Source organism: Corvus hawaiiensis, chromosome 4 (genome assembly GCF_020740725.1).
Source record: "Corvus hawaiiensis isolate bCorHaw1 chromosome 4, bCorHaw1.pri.cur, whole genome shotgun sequence".
Lineage (NCBI taxonomy): Eukaryota > Metazoa > Chordata > Aves > Passeriformes > Corvidae > Corvus > Corvus hawaiiensis.
The window spans coordinates 2,355,632-2,369,522 of NC_063216.1; the positions used below are offsets into that span (position 1 = coordinate 2,355,632).

At 42.7% G+C, this 13,891-nt stretch overlaps 1 protein-coding gene across 2 annotated transcripts; it reads left to right on the forward strand.

Annotated features, from left to right (window-relative positions):
- The first annotated feature begins 1,219 nt into the window (after positions 1-1,219).
- On the forward strand, positions 1,220-9,779 carry LOC125324494 (aldo-keto reductase family 1 member B1-like). 2 transcript variants are annotated; one of them, XM_048300426.1, is made up of 12 exons: positions 1,220-1,318; positions 1,417-1,465; positions 2,441-2,494; positions 3,514-3,681; positions 4,350-4,466; positions 5,102-5,179; positions 6,468-6,590; positions 6,821-6,927; positions 7,724-7,805; positions 8,279-8,362; positions 8,776-8,858; positions 9,644-9,779. In XM_048300426.1, the coding sequence occupies exons 1-12, from the start codon at positions 1,233-1,235 to the stop codon at positions 9,681-9,683; spliced, it is 1,071 nt and encodes a 356-aa protein (XP_048156383.1). In that variant the 5' UTR covers positions 1,220-1,232; the 3' UTR covers positions 9,684-9,779. The 2 variants fall into 2 exon arrangements, with proteins under 2 accessions (XP_048156383.1, XP_048156384.1); XM_048300427.1 differs by lacking the exons at positions 1,417-1,465; positions 2,441-2,494.
- The last annotated feature ends 4,112 nt before the right edge of the window (positions 9,780-13,891 follow it).

The window sequence follows — 13,891 nt, forward strand, 5'->3', positions numbered from 1 at the left end:
ATACAAATCCTATAGCATTTACATACAGCCTATAAGAGTTCTTATATTACCATAGAGTGTTACATCTTAACTTCTAAAAACTACTCTTTGGACCCCTTCTGCTGAGCTAGTAGGGTCTGCTCTGACCCTTGGACCTGTTTGCAAGCAGAGGGTATTGTTCCATCAAGAGGGGATTACTTCAGTCGGCCATACCATTGTTTTCTAGTTGTTCAGTAACTAAGACCTGGTATTTCAAAAGTGGCTTTCATTTCGATGTTGCCTGTAGTTTTCATATTCCCAAAATCTTTTGTCAGGCAATCATATTTCCAAGGCTTTCCTGTTTCATCTTCCCCAACACCTCACCTTCAAGAACCACACAGAAAACCAGAAAAAAGAAATAAATACATATAATGCATGTCTCACAGAGGTATAATTGCTAAAATGTCAATATGTAATTTACAAAATCAGTGAAGGACAGGGATGTGACAATGATTCAGAGTCATCAAAGATCTCTCCTTTTGTCACAAATAAGGAGAAAAACCATGTAAGGGAATGAAATATCCACGCAGCAGCCGTGGGCACTACAACTGCTGGTTAAACCCTGCTTTCATTGCAGAATTCAGGCCAACAGGCCTGGTCTTTTTGACCTCAGAAATAAAGTTAAAAGGGTTCTTCCGAACTGGGTAACCACTCATCATACAGTGGCTGAGAGGAAAAGCCATGGGGAGCCTTGAGATCAAATATGTGTATATATATATATATATATATATAAAAAATATAGAAATATAAAAACCTGGGTGCCTGATGCAGATGAAGCTGTATTGAGAATTTTTTTAACAGTGATTCCTCCTGTGGACAGGTTTATGCTTCCTCCTGAGACAAACAGCTTTGTGGTGCCTTCTGGTGATGTGTTCAGGACAGGTGAGAGGAGAAATGGTTCTTGGGGCATGTGCCAACTCCCCAGATACCACTTTTCCTGCAGACAAGCAGACCATGGGGTATCCAAAAACCTGTAACCTCAGCCAATGCAAAATTGCCAAAATTGCCACGATGAGCCCACTCAATAAATCCATGAGGAGCCTACAATCAGTTTTTAAGCTTTTGAAGGGTGAGATAAACCAAAATCCCTGCCTCCTCTTATTATAGCACTTCTGCCTATATTTACCTCGTCTGCAGCCAGTCAGCAGGCAGGAGGGAGGAGCAAAGCTGATTTAAAAGGTTCTGCAAGAGCCCACAGCCTCTCCTTGCCTGTGATGCTGGGAGGAGACTCTGCATGGCCACTTACCTGGAGCTGCCCACTCGTGGGAGGATGCCCATCCTGGGACTGGGGACCTGGCAGGTACCTGCTGGAGCTGGGGACCTCTGGTCAGGCAGGTGACACCAGCAAATTGCTGAGAATTGTGGTGTATTTTTTCACCAATCTTCTCTTCGGGTCAGGAGAATGCAGCAAATCCTCTGTGTAATGTTTCCTTTCGAAATACTCCAGGTAATGCAGGTATTTATTCCTGGCCTTCAGGAAATCTTTGGAGTGAGTGGAGGTAGTGAGTAGGTACAAGATTTTTCTTAGCTATGGAAAAAAATTACATACTACAAAAGTAAAAAGTTATGCCCAGCTTGTTTTTCTTTGTATTTTTGTTTTGTTTTGTTTTGCTTTTGGCACTGGGGATTAATATCCCAACATGTCATGTAGGTGTCATCCTTGATGAGTGTGTGTAGATACAGGAACTTTAGGGGCAATAAGTGGATCTGGAAATGGGAATTTACAATAATTCCTTAGAGACTGAGGATAACTTATTTTTATGGCAGCAGATGAGTATGCAGCACTTTGCAGGACTATAGTTTGGGTGGTTCTTTACCTGCAAATGTTACCTAATGGATTTTCGGTAAGAGAGTAAGTTCAAGAAGATACTGAATTATAAATGTAAAAGGAGTCAGGAAATGAGCTGAAAATTTTAAGAAACTGATCTTCTTAAGAAAGATAAAATGATAAGAAAAGTAGATTTTCCCCTGGATCTGAGACTGGAAACAAAATATGTCAAACCCCAACTTCCCAACTCCATGAAACACTTTGCCAGTCACCATAAAAATATCTGAAATTCTTGCCGTATTTTTGGGTCAGCTGATGCTAATCAGCATTTAACTTTATGTGCACAAAGGGGAGTGAGTTTGTTTAACCCTTTCAGTCTTTATGATGACAAAGGACACTAAGAAGGCTGAAGTAGCTGAAGTTGGCTTTAAAGACCAAAGTGTGGCTTGTGGGGGGCCTCTTAGGGCACAGCGCTGTGGTGGAGGAGCTCTCTGAAGGAACGTGCCAAGTTGCTGATAGAAACTGGTTAGGACTAAGTAGAAGGAAAATTTTGGGCACATGATCCCTGCCACCACAAAAAATGTCTTCTGTTATGTAATGAAAACAGGGCCCAAGCCCATGGTGATTATTTCATTAAAGCTATTTGATTTCAAGGTTCCCACAGCAGCCTCGGCGTTACCCAGCAGCTCTGACTCGAAGCCCTGCTCGGTGAGCACCTTGTGAAATGAAACAATGGATTATTTTTTCTGAGAAACATCTCACATGACAGAGTTTTATGTAACCTCAGGGTGTGTTGCTGCCTTTGCTCTCCACTGACTCCTCCCCTCAAAAGTGCTCCCAGTCGCTCCTGTGTGGCAGCTTTCCCAAGCTGCAGCAGCACCCAGAGATGAGGTGCTCCAAAATGCCAGCATTTGGCCACTGCTAGCCTGTTTCCCCATGCCTCCTTCCCCCTGCTGCCCTGGGAGGCTCACCTGTAGGAAGGGATGGGATAGGGAAAGGGGCTAAAAAAAAGAAAACTTACTGTAAAACTTGCAGCTGGCTATTTAGTTGTCATAGCCTTTTGGGGAAAAAAATTGCTGCATTTTCTGTGGTTTTGTTGTTAATTTAGGTGAACCAACTAAACACCCTTTGACTGGAAAAACTTGGAGAAGTAATATAATTTAAAATAAAAAAGTACATGGGAGGTGGTCATGGTTTTGAATCATGTTTCTGTTTGGAGTGCCTTTTTCTGGATTCAGTCATCAAAGAGCTCTTCAGTGTCTCCAAGCCAAATATCTGAAGTGATTTATTTTGCTATTAAGTACCAAATGTGTATTTTACCCGAGAGGTGGCACTGTCTGTAGTGTTTTGAGTCCCCTCACCTCCCTGTCCTGTGTCAACAAGAGCTGGATTGTTTTTGTGCAAAGCCAGCACGCATTCCAGACGCGATTGGTTTCCTCATGTCACCAGCATGCCACACTGAGGTTGCGTTTAATTTCTGGGGAAATTAGAACTTATTTCAAGATAGCCTCGTGTCCCAAGGTGAACTTCCAATCCTTAGAAAAGGGCAGATCATCGCAGGCACCTCATCAGTGACTCCCTCGGCCACTTGATTTCACAAAACTAATGAAAGCCAGATCCAGACTGGAATACCTCGTTATTTGGGGGCTTAAAGACGCCAGATTTGGAGAACAGCAAACTTCTTAATCTGCTATTTAGCAAATCACTGGTTTCTCTTCTGGTTTCAGTCTCTCCAGGGAGCAGCAAGAGGCGCGGTGAAGTTTGCCATCGATGTTGGGTACCGCCACTTTGACTGTGCCTACATGTACCAAAACGAGAGCGAGATCGGGGACGCGCTGCGGCAGAAACTTCAGGAGGGCGTCGTGAGGCGAGAAGAGCTCTTTATTGTCAGCAAGGTGTGTCCTTGGATAATGTATCTCACGTGAGGCCAGCTCTCGGGAGGAGAGACAAGGTCCCGACATGGAAAGTGCCACGGGATGAAGCTGGTCGGGGAATTAACTCCTCTCTGTCGGGGCAAAGCATTTGTGGATGGTGGCGGGGGGAAGGAATAGGTCAACCCTTGAGAAACAAAAGGCTTGGTTTGAGAGGGGTTTTTTTGTAGTCCATATCCATTGTCAGCCATGGAGACAGGAACTGAGGCCGTGCTCTCGGTGGCCTCTGGGATAGGAAGCAGGGCTATTGTATTCGTGGTCACTCCCGCTGCGCCGCCGGCCTCAGCCTGTCAACTCCTGTATGTTATGCTTTGTTTTTTTTTTTCCCCCAGCAACAATGGTAGGAAAAATCAAGTAACTTCTATCTGCTGGAAGCTGGCGGGTCGATTTTCACCAGGTTCACTTATTTTCTTTGTGATAATTGTTGGAATTTCAGAGTATCTCATTCTCATTTTACTCACTTGACCGTACCACAAATAAAATCAGGTGCACACAAGTGGCACTTCCTCAAGACGAGAAGATGTGCCACATCCTGAGCTGCCTCTGTGTCTGTGCCCTCCATTTCCCTGCCAGGGATGCTCTGCCACTGCGAGGGCAGGAGAGCAGCTCCCAGGCTATGTGTTCCCCCACAGCTGTGGTCCACCTTCCATGAGAGATCCCTGGTGAAGGAGGTGTGCCAGAAAACACTTGCTGCCCTCCAGCTGGATTATTTGGATCTCTACCTGATGCACTCTCCCATGGGATTCAAGGTATTGTGACTTTAACTCCTGGGTTCCATCTGTCAGGGCTCTGCCCCTTTTGCCTTTGGGACCAGACATGTCTTTAGTTCTCTCCAACGAGGAGTGTTGGTAAACCTCATTAGGACCTCAGGAGGAAAGGTAAGGTCCTGGCTGCTTAAACTAGCTCTTGTAGTACAAAAAACACCTTATTTTACCCTGCACAGCATTTCCAAGTCATGGACCAAATTACCTTCCAGATCACATTCCTCTTACAGTGTGGGGTTTGGCTGCCATTTCCTTATCCAGAATCAAACAGTTGTGATTTACTTAGTTCTGATTTTTCTCTTCTCTCTCTACCTCCAGGTTAAATAAATCCTTGTTTCCCCATCATGTCACCTCCCTGGCCTTCTCCCAACCCGACTGAGGCACACAGAAGTGCCTGCCCTTCCTCTGCCTGCAGGACAGAGTCTCAAGAGGCAGATTTTCTTGAAGATGACTCTGTTGGTACAGGTTACTTGTGAGGCCATGTCTCACCCCACCACAAACAAAAGTCAGGATATCCAGCTCCGTCTCCAGCTCCACTTGCTTGCCCCAATTTCTAAGTGATTTCTTTAAGTACTTATAATTCAGCTGACCTTAATGTTGCTTTTCTTTCGTGCTGATAGGCAGGAGAGGAGCTATTTCCTGCAGATGGAAACGGCATGATCATTCCCAGCGATACACATTTTCTGGATACGTGGGAGGTACATTCATTTACAGGCCAAAAATATCTTGCTAGTTTGAAATAACAGCCTGAAAACTCTAAGCTTTCCACTGTGGGAATTGTTCTGAGAGAATTTCTGACATGAACTATTCGAGATTGCTGATTTCTCTGTGTCCTTGGGCTCCTTTTTGTGTCACTGTGCCAAAATTTAGGTATTTTTATATCCACTGCTTACTAAACTGGCTGGGTTGGCATGACAAGAGGAAATCTTTGACTGTGTGTGTACCCTGCAGTGGCTTGAGCCAGCAAATGCTGTCGCTCTAGTCCCTACCCCAACTCTCTGGGCAATTTTTGGTGGCTTTAATTGTAGCTATGCTCATCTCTAATTGCACCTTAGCTGTCCAGACCCCAGGAAAGCCAACATGCCTTTGCCAATGTACCAGAGCACCCAAATTTCCATCTCTAGAAGGTGGTGGAACTTGGCCGAAGTCCTTTGCTAAGCTCTGTGTGCAGCACAGGCTGTGTGGGAGACCAGACTTGGGTGTGAATTCAAATTCCTCCTTGGCCGATGCTTTGGGCTTCCTTTCCCTTCCACTCCCACCGTGTGCTCAGCACAGCCAGGCCAAAAGCAGACAAGAGACTCACCAGAGTCAGAAGAATTCACTGATGCTTTTTGCCTTCTGTCAGATGAAGAATAAGGCACATTTTTGTAAAGGTGGATGTTTCAGGTTGCTGCTTATGACAGCAACTTCAAATGAGAATTATTTCTGCTTTGGAAGAAGGGTGTCTTCTGCTCTAAAGGCTGGTAGTAGATTATTTTTCCCCTGTTTCTTTTCTGCTGGAGGTGGCAATCTAATTAGGGCTGTCTGGCTGTTTTATTGCTCATTAGTGTGAAAGAAAATAGGTGATGGAGGGGGAACACAGCGCTGCTTATGCTGTCATCCAGCTGCTAAAGGGCACATCTCTCTTGGGAAATTAATCGGTGTTGATGATCAGTATCCATCCTGTTCGAGCTGTCTCGTAACAGCTCCTTGTTGAGCTGCTCTGTTCTAAATAAGGTGCTTTTTATTATGGGATGAGTATTTGGCTAGCTGAGGAATTACCCTAAAAGAATCTCTTTCCTCTGTATGAAGGTTACTGAAATCATAACAGTGTAGTGCTTGTGTGAATATTGCTGTTAGTTATCTGTATGGTGACACATGATGTGAGTTCACATACTCTTCTAATGGCACAGCACAAGAGGACCCCAGCCAGGAAGATTTTTACCACTGAAGATAAAGATGAAAGAACTTAATTCAATAGGAATTCCGACTCTGTGGTGTTTCTAGGCTATGGAAGAGCTCGTGGATGTGGGAATGGTGAAGGCTATTGGAGTCTCCAACTTCAACTGCGAACAGATCGATAGGCTCCTGAGCAAACCAGGCTTAAGACACAAACCTGCAAATAACCAGGTAAATTGTCCTCCAGCTCCTCAATACTGATATCACACCTGTCTGGGTGTTGCACTGGATGGAACATCTCTTCAAAGTCCCTTAAAAACCCCATGCCTGCAAAGAGAACCACCTTTTCACATCAGCTGACATGGCACTTGGTAGGTCACCACAGTGATGCTAAACCTTGAAGCACCTTCTGCTTCTGAGAGGTGAAACCTAATTTTTTTATTTTATTTTATTTTTTTGAGATTGAGAGCCACCCCTATCTTCCTCAGGAAGAGCTGATTAAGTTTTGCCAATCCAAAGGGATCTCTGTCACTGCATACTGTCCCCTTGGAGCACCCAACTGGCCAGGGTAAGAATGTTTTGTGAGATTTCCTTCTTAGATGTAGATTGGAGTCAATGCAGTAAACCAGCCTTAGGATGTGGATGAAACCTCAGAGAATGACTACTGTAATCAGAAAAAGATTTACTAATTCATTGAAAATCACACCCACAGAAACCTCACACTTACTGTGATATTCAGTCCACTAATTCATACCCATGCTGCTACTACAGTTTCGTATTTCGAAGAAAAAGGATCAGTTGGTTGATGAAAGCAGAGATAAGAATTCTTGACTGAGCTTTGGTGAGCTTATTAAACATGTAGGAGAATTTCTGAACTAAAAAAACCCCCACCCACAACAAACCAAACAAAAACCCAAAGCAGCAGATGCTTACGAAAATAGCAACTTTGCAGTCCTGCTGAGACAAAGGGATTAAGTTTTTAAATGGGTAAGTTGCAGAAATTTTGCTTTTACTCCCATCTTCATGGCTTTCTCTGACCCAGGACAGGGCATTTGCCAGAGCAGCTGTGCTTGTGAAGGACAAGATGAAATTCTTGGGATCCAGATCAAAGAAATTCCCAGCCTGATCCCAGGCTGGACAGAAATGTGTTACAGTGACCTGTTTTTACTAGAAACTACAGGCCTCTTCTCATGTGCTCACTTGTTGTACAAGAAGAGAATGAAGGAACTAAAGTAACAAGATGTTAAATTAAAGGGTGCAAGATGATGCTTTTTAATCCTTTAAATAACATTCTTATCACACAGGGCTTGAGAGAGAAGACAACGGGGCATTCAACTGCTGAAATCTGTTTTTTACTTTCACAGGTCCAAGCCTGACCATATTTCCCTTTTTGATGATCCTCAAATTAAGGAAATTGCTCTCAAGCACAACAAAACGGCAGCTCAGGTTAATACTGGTCAGAGTTATTTCCCCTGCTGACATGTATTTTTCCCACCTGTGCTAAAGTAACTATTTACAGAGGTATTATGGAATAATAAGATGGAGTTCCAGCTGTGTCTTGTACACAGTTTAATGCTTTAGAAAAATATCCTTTCTACCTTAGTTTTAGTGATGAATGGAAGATTGCCAGTGGCTTTGGGCTTTAACTGGCACACTGGCTGCCCCTCCACACAGCATCCCTGCCACTCCTGAACTCTTGCTCAATGCACGCCCATGTTGTCATCTCAGCTTCAGAGATGGATAAGGATTTAATGAGCTCATGGCGTAATTAGGAAGGGTTTAGGTAGTGCTTCTCCTCTGTGAGCCCTCTCTGATTACCAGTAGAGCTGCTCTGTGTAACCATGCAGGCACCTTTAGTTTTCAGCTTTCAGAAGACAGGCAGCGCTTCTCATCTGTCAATTCCCTGTGTGCTCCTGCAGGTGCTTATCCGGCTCCAGATTCAAAGAAACGCGAGTGTAATTCCCAAATCTGTCACTCCACAGCATATTGAAGAAAATTTTAAGGTAAGATGATACCTTACAGAGTCATTAATGGTATTAAACTACACAGGAAAAAAACCCCACTCTGCCAGGGGTACAAACTACCCCCGTCAAACTTCGAACTGGCAAAACCCTTGTCAGATACCACTTAGGTTAATACTTTATGAATGCAAAAAGTCACTTTGAAAGTAAGGAGCCAAGTTTTGCTTTGAACACATCAGGTAAGAGCTGAACTCTTCCACGTTGTGATACAATTACAATGCAGGCAGACCCAACCAGCACTGTAACCTTACACATTTATTCATTGCTCTCCCCACATGGGTGCCCGTTGCACACCTCCTAGTGCTTCAGCCTGCTTTTGGTACTCTTTTCTGCAAGTAGACTTTCTTGTCTCATTGCAAACTGCAGTAACACAGCTGTTTGGGACCTTGCTGCAGGTGTTTGACTTTGAACTGACTGAAGAGGAGATGGAGACCCTCCTTGGTTTCAAGAAGCGCTATCGCATCTGCGCATTAAGCGAGTGAGTGGCTTTATCCTCGTGCAGGCTTTGTCAGGATTGGATATCCTCTAAACAGACACTGTCTGACAGCCTCACTTAAACATAAAGAGAGGGAGCCTTAGCCAACACCTGGTCACCTCTGCTGGAATCTCACACTTGGGTTTATTAGAGCACTGCCTGTCCTGTACAGGTTGGGAACACTGGGACTTCTGCAGGCACAACGTTCTTAAGATGCCCTGTACTGGATGCATATTAAACTGCTGTCTGAAAATCCAAATCAGCTGGAAATTCCAAAATAAATAAGCAGCACTTTTTCCCCTGGTTTTCTTTGGCTCCTTTACATAAGGGACAGTCAGAGTAAATAAACTCCATTTTAAGAATGAGAGTTGTAAGGTTTTTTTTTGAAGGGAAGAGCTGGGCCTATGTACTCCTGCCAACGTTATTAAGGCAGTGCCTGGCTAACAGAATGGTTAGATACAGGACTCACCAAGATCTGCATTTTACTCAGTTTTCCCAGGTTACCCACTTGCCTAACAGCATGCTGTGGGCTTGGGAGATCCCAAGAGAGAGGTTTAATATCTCAGGGAACTTTGGCAATTTCAGCTGTGCAAAGGATACATTAGCCTTTGAGAAGCAGGTCACTGATACATGCAAAGGTTACAGAGCATGCACTGCCAGTGCCCTGGGTACACTAGACAGACACACGTGTTCTTAATGTAGTTCAGCTTCAGTTCTTTTACCAGGGGAAAAAAGCTTTTCCTTAAAACTATACCCTTACAATGTTAATCATGCTTCTCTTTTTCTAGATGCAAAAAGCACAAGGACTATCCTTTTTTTGAGGACTGACACACAGATCACCTTCAGATCTTCCGGGGATCCAGACCATTTATTGTTGTTTCAAGCAATGTGCAAGAGTTCGTGTACTAATTCACTACAGACATGGAATATGTATTTAAAAATGGGAGAAGGGAGCTCACAGGCATTCTGAAGAGTAATCTTTGAACATGGATGCATTTGCTTCCCTTTTTATCAACCAGTTGTATCAGTCCTTTATCTGCTCTTGTAACCCAAGTTTCAGTTGCAGCAAAATATACATTCTATTATAATTTAGTAATGATAAAGAAGTTTAATAAACCCATCTATTTGGATTAGTGGAAAGCAGTCTTTGTCATAAATATAAATCCTACAAAGTTTAGAGAAAATTTCTCTGATCAGAGATACATACACTATCTTTTAATTGTCATTATAGGACAATCCATATAACACCAGAAGATCTCAATGAGCTGACATGCTGCTTGAGATGCTTAGTTCAGTAATTTCAGTGTAACAGACTGAAAGCTCTTTAGAAGACACTGCTGAATTGATTCAGGAGCTCTTAATGAGGTTTCCTATTTATGAACTGCTAAAAACTAATAAACTAGTAGGAGATTTGTGTGTTTGGTTTATAGTATCTGCAAGAGTATATAAATACTGCCTTTGTCAGTAGAATGGCTGCAGTTAAGACTGTGAATCTCTCCTAGAAAATCCAAAGTCTGATAAAGGAGACACACAGGAATTATTTTGTTTGGCAGCTGTCATATTTAGCAAGCAGAAAAACTGGGCAGCTTCACAGAAGCCAACAGTAGATTTTCACTCTCCTGTACTGTTCCCTAGGTACTGTTTGCTTGTGTTCTGACTCAAAGGATGTGTCTGGATGCTGTTCTCTCTGGTTAAAAAAAAAAAAAAAAAAAAAAAGGTCAGTGCTGCTGCAGCCCATGCTGGTGTTATTATTAATGAGGGGTCTGTTAATCAAGGCTTCTTGCTCTTTAACACTTGACTCAAAACTCCTGTACTTGCTTTAGGCTCTTGCAGCCCAGTGTAGGAACAATGTGGCTCAGCACTGCATGCAGAGAGGAAGGACAGTTGTGTAATTAAGGTTCAGGACTAGGATACAAACTTCATGCATACCCTTTTCCAACTGATTTTCCTTGTAGTTGATAAAGGAAATGATGATGTATCTTTGAGCTACTTCAGACTTTTCCAAGATGTTTGAGTAACAGGTGCCCTAGAAACAACAGAGCAATTCCCCTCTAACTGGATTTCCTACAGCAACACTTCTAAAGAAAGAGGTCTGAAAAAATGTATCAGGAATTGACACTGCTATGGACAGGAAGGTTCCTGTAATGGGCATTTCTCTTTTTTTCCTCCTCCTGAACATGCTACATTTTAAAGGCCAGTTGCAGGATATCATCCTAGGTGCAATTAGAAAGTGAGCTCCACGGAAGGTGCTCTGCTCCCAGGTATTCAGCCTGTGGGCACTTGTCAATCTACAGCAGTAGCAGCAATACCCACTTAAGGCTGTAGTGCACAGCCTGTCTTGAAATATTCCCTACTTCATAGGAATTTTCTAACCACATTCCAATTTAATCACAGCTATCAGACTTGAAGCTATTTACAGGATGTTTATAGACTGTGGCAGGCAGGAAGTCAGACTAGATGATCACAGTAGCCATATAATAGTAAAAAATTCAAAACAAGTTAGAAGCCAGAGATTGTGCGTTTGTTTCAGAGACAATAGATCTTTTTCAGCTGCAGAGACTTTAGTAAAGGTAAAAGGAGAAGAATTTGGGTGGTGTCAGTTACTGGGAAATAAAGCCCCCTGTTTTGCAGCAGAGCCACAGCCCTATTTACAACATGCCTTTCTAGAAGAGAGTTGCTGCCTCACAGCAGAGAGAAGAGAGCCTGCTGCCAGGAGCTGTATGGAAAGGTTTATAGTATCCCAAATTAATTTTCAGTTTCTATCAGCTATGCAACAGTGCTCTTACACCAAACCCACACAGACATCGTTCCTAGTCAGCAGCGACATTATCTGTGCCAATGAGCCCAGTAAAATGAAAACACCTTAGCTTGGCATTTTGTCTTTGTGTCACAATGTGCTGTCCCATGACTTCAGCTTTTTATTGTGGAGTTCATCCATTCTGGTAGAGTCAAGCCTCATGAAAAGTTCCAAAAGGGCTGGGTGAAAAAAGTAAAATGTTATGTCTGTATTTTGGAGGGAAAACTGGATAACACAGGTAATGAACAACAGGTAAAAATCCAAAACTCTTTGCTGATCATCGCTGCTCAAGCTTTCCATCTATTAGAATTCCAAGCTCTCTCACATTGAGGCCAACATCCTTCAAAAGCAAACTGAATGAGAAGCCAAAGACAGTCAGATACAAACCTATTTCATTAACTTTTTGCACACAATCCTGCACAAGAAGTACTGGTCCTTGCCTTCCTCTGAATCTTAAACAAGACTTACTGTTATCACTCAGAAGACAGATGAGGATAATCAGTGGCCTAGGAATAATTTATACAGATGGCAATTAAGTAGACTAAGACTTTCCCTGATAAGGAGCTGTGCCAGATGTTAATCAAACCTGGAGCAGCTTGCAAAGTGTGACTGGAAATAGACCAGTTGTTATTTCCTCCACGGTAAAAACCAGTAGCATCAAATGAATCTAGCAGCAAATAAGCCCAAAACAAGTAAGAGATGGCAATTCTTCACAAAATGTGAGTGTGAAGCATCATTCCCTTGGAACATAACAAATTCAGAAGGTAACTGAACAACAAAGAGTTAACTGATGGCTGTTAAAAATGAAAGAACATAACCTGCTGTCAGAATATTTAAAGAACACTCCACTGCAATGCTCAACTTGCTCATCTTCAGCAACTTATTTTGACCACAGCAGGAGACAAGATGCTACAATATGTAGATACTTAGTCTGACTCAGTTCAGCTGTTCTTATGAGCTGGCTTGTAATCAGGCCTGTTTCAGTTCAGAAAAGCTAGATTTTGCATTCAGCTTTTTTTTTAAAGAATTTATAAAAAATACGGAGTTTTGCAGATGTTTGTACTAGTGGTCCTGTACATGCACTTTTAACAAGTTAAAATACAAGAGCAATGTGGCCTGTTTAAGAGTTTTAAGAGCTGCCTCACAGCTAAAATAAACAAGGTCCTGCCAGAATAAGACAGGGCTCTGTACTTTTAAAGAACCCAAGGACAAGGCAGAAGGAGGGATGACAGATAGTTACTGACAGTTTGTAGATAACAAACTAGGGGAATATTAAGTGACTGAAATGAAAATAATTTGTCCCAAGTTAACTGTTCTGTGCCCCAGTTATGCAAAAGACTCCAGATTTCTAGCTGTATCTTCAACACAATGAATACAGATTAAAATCCAAAGCCAGGATTTTCTTTTCCCATTTTGAATACTGTGGTTTCCTGTGCCCCAGATTTCACAACTCTGAAACGAGTGCATTCCATAGCATTTGTGCAGTCTTGTGAGCTCAGCAAGAGGAGAGGTCCTGTCTCCTTTTCCTCTGAGGAAAGCAAACACCAAGTTAGAGAGCATCATATAAAAAGTGATTCCAGCCAGGCAGGCTTGTGCAGTTACCTTCCAATATCAGAAGTAAAGCCATTTTCTCTCAAAGGAACATCAACTGTAACTTGAAACAAACATGCTGTGCCTGTCAGACTATCTGTGCTGTCCTACCTTCAACAAGCAGGATGCCAATGCCAAATACTTCTTGTATTCTCCTCTACTACCCATGAAAACTTGCAAAACCGGTATCTTGCCTCCTCTAATGAGATAATTGCTGATTTTCTCTACCTGTTTTCCCTGATAAGTCAGTTCACCATCATTCTTTGCAACCACATAAATGGATCTGTCCTGTCAGAGCCATTTCCTTTTAAGCATGAAATAAAGGCCTGCTAATCTGGTATCATTTGGAGCAGTGAGTGCAGTTGGAAGTGAAACAAATTTTGTGCAAGTACTGATTCTACCAGTTCCAAGGACACATTTTTTCTGTTAGCTGCCCTTAATCTTTCCTGTAGGCTGGAAATCCTCTTCCCAGGGTGTGCTAGAGTATCACACCAGCTCAGCTGCTGCAGCAGGGTCCCAAATGTCTAGGAAGAGACCTACAAGGTGGAGCTGAACTACAAGTTCTTAAGAACACAAAACAAAACACAACCACTTTTCACTGGAAGAGCTACAAGACTGTATTTGTCCTTAAAAACGTCTTTGATCAGAA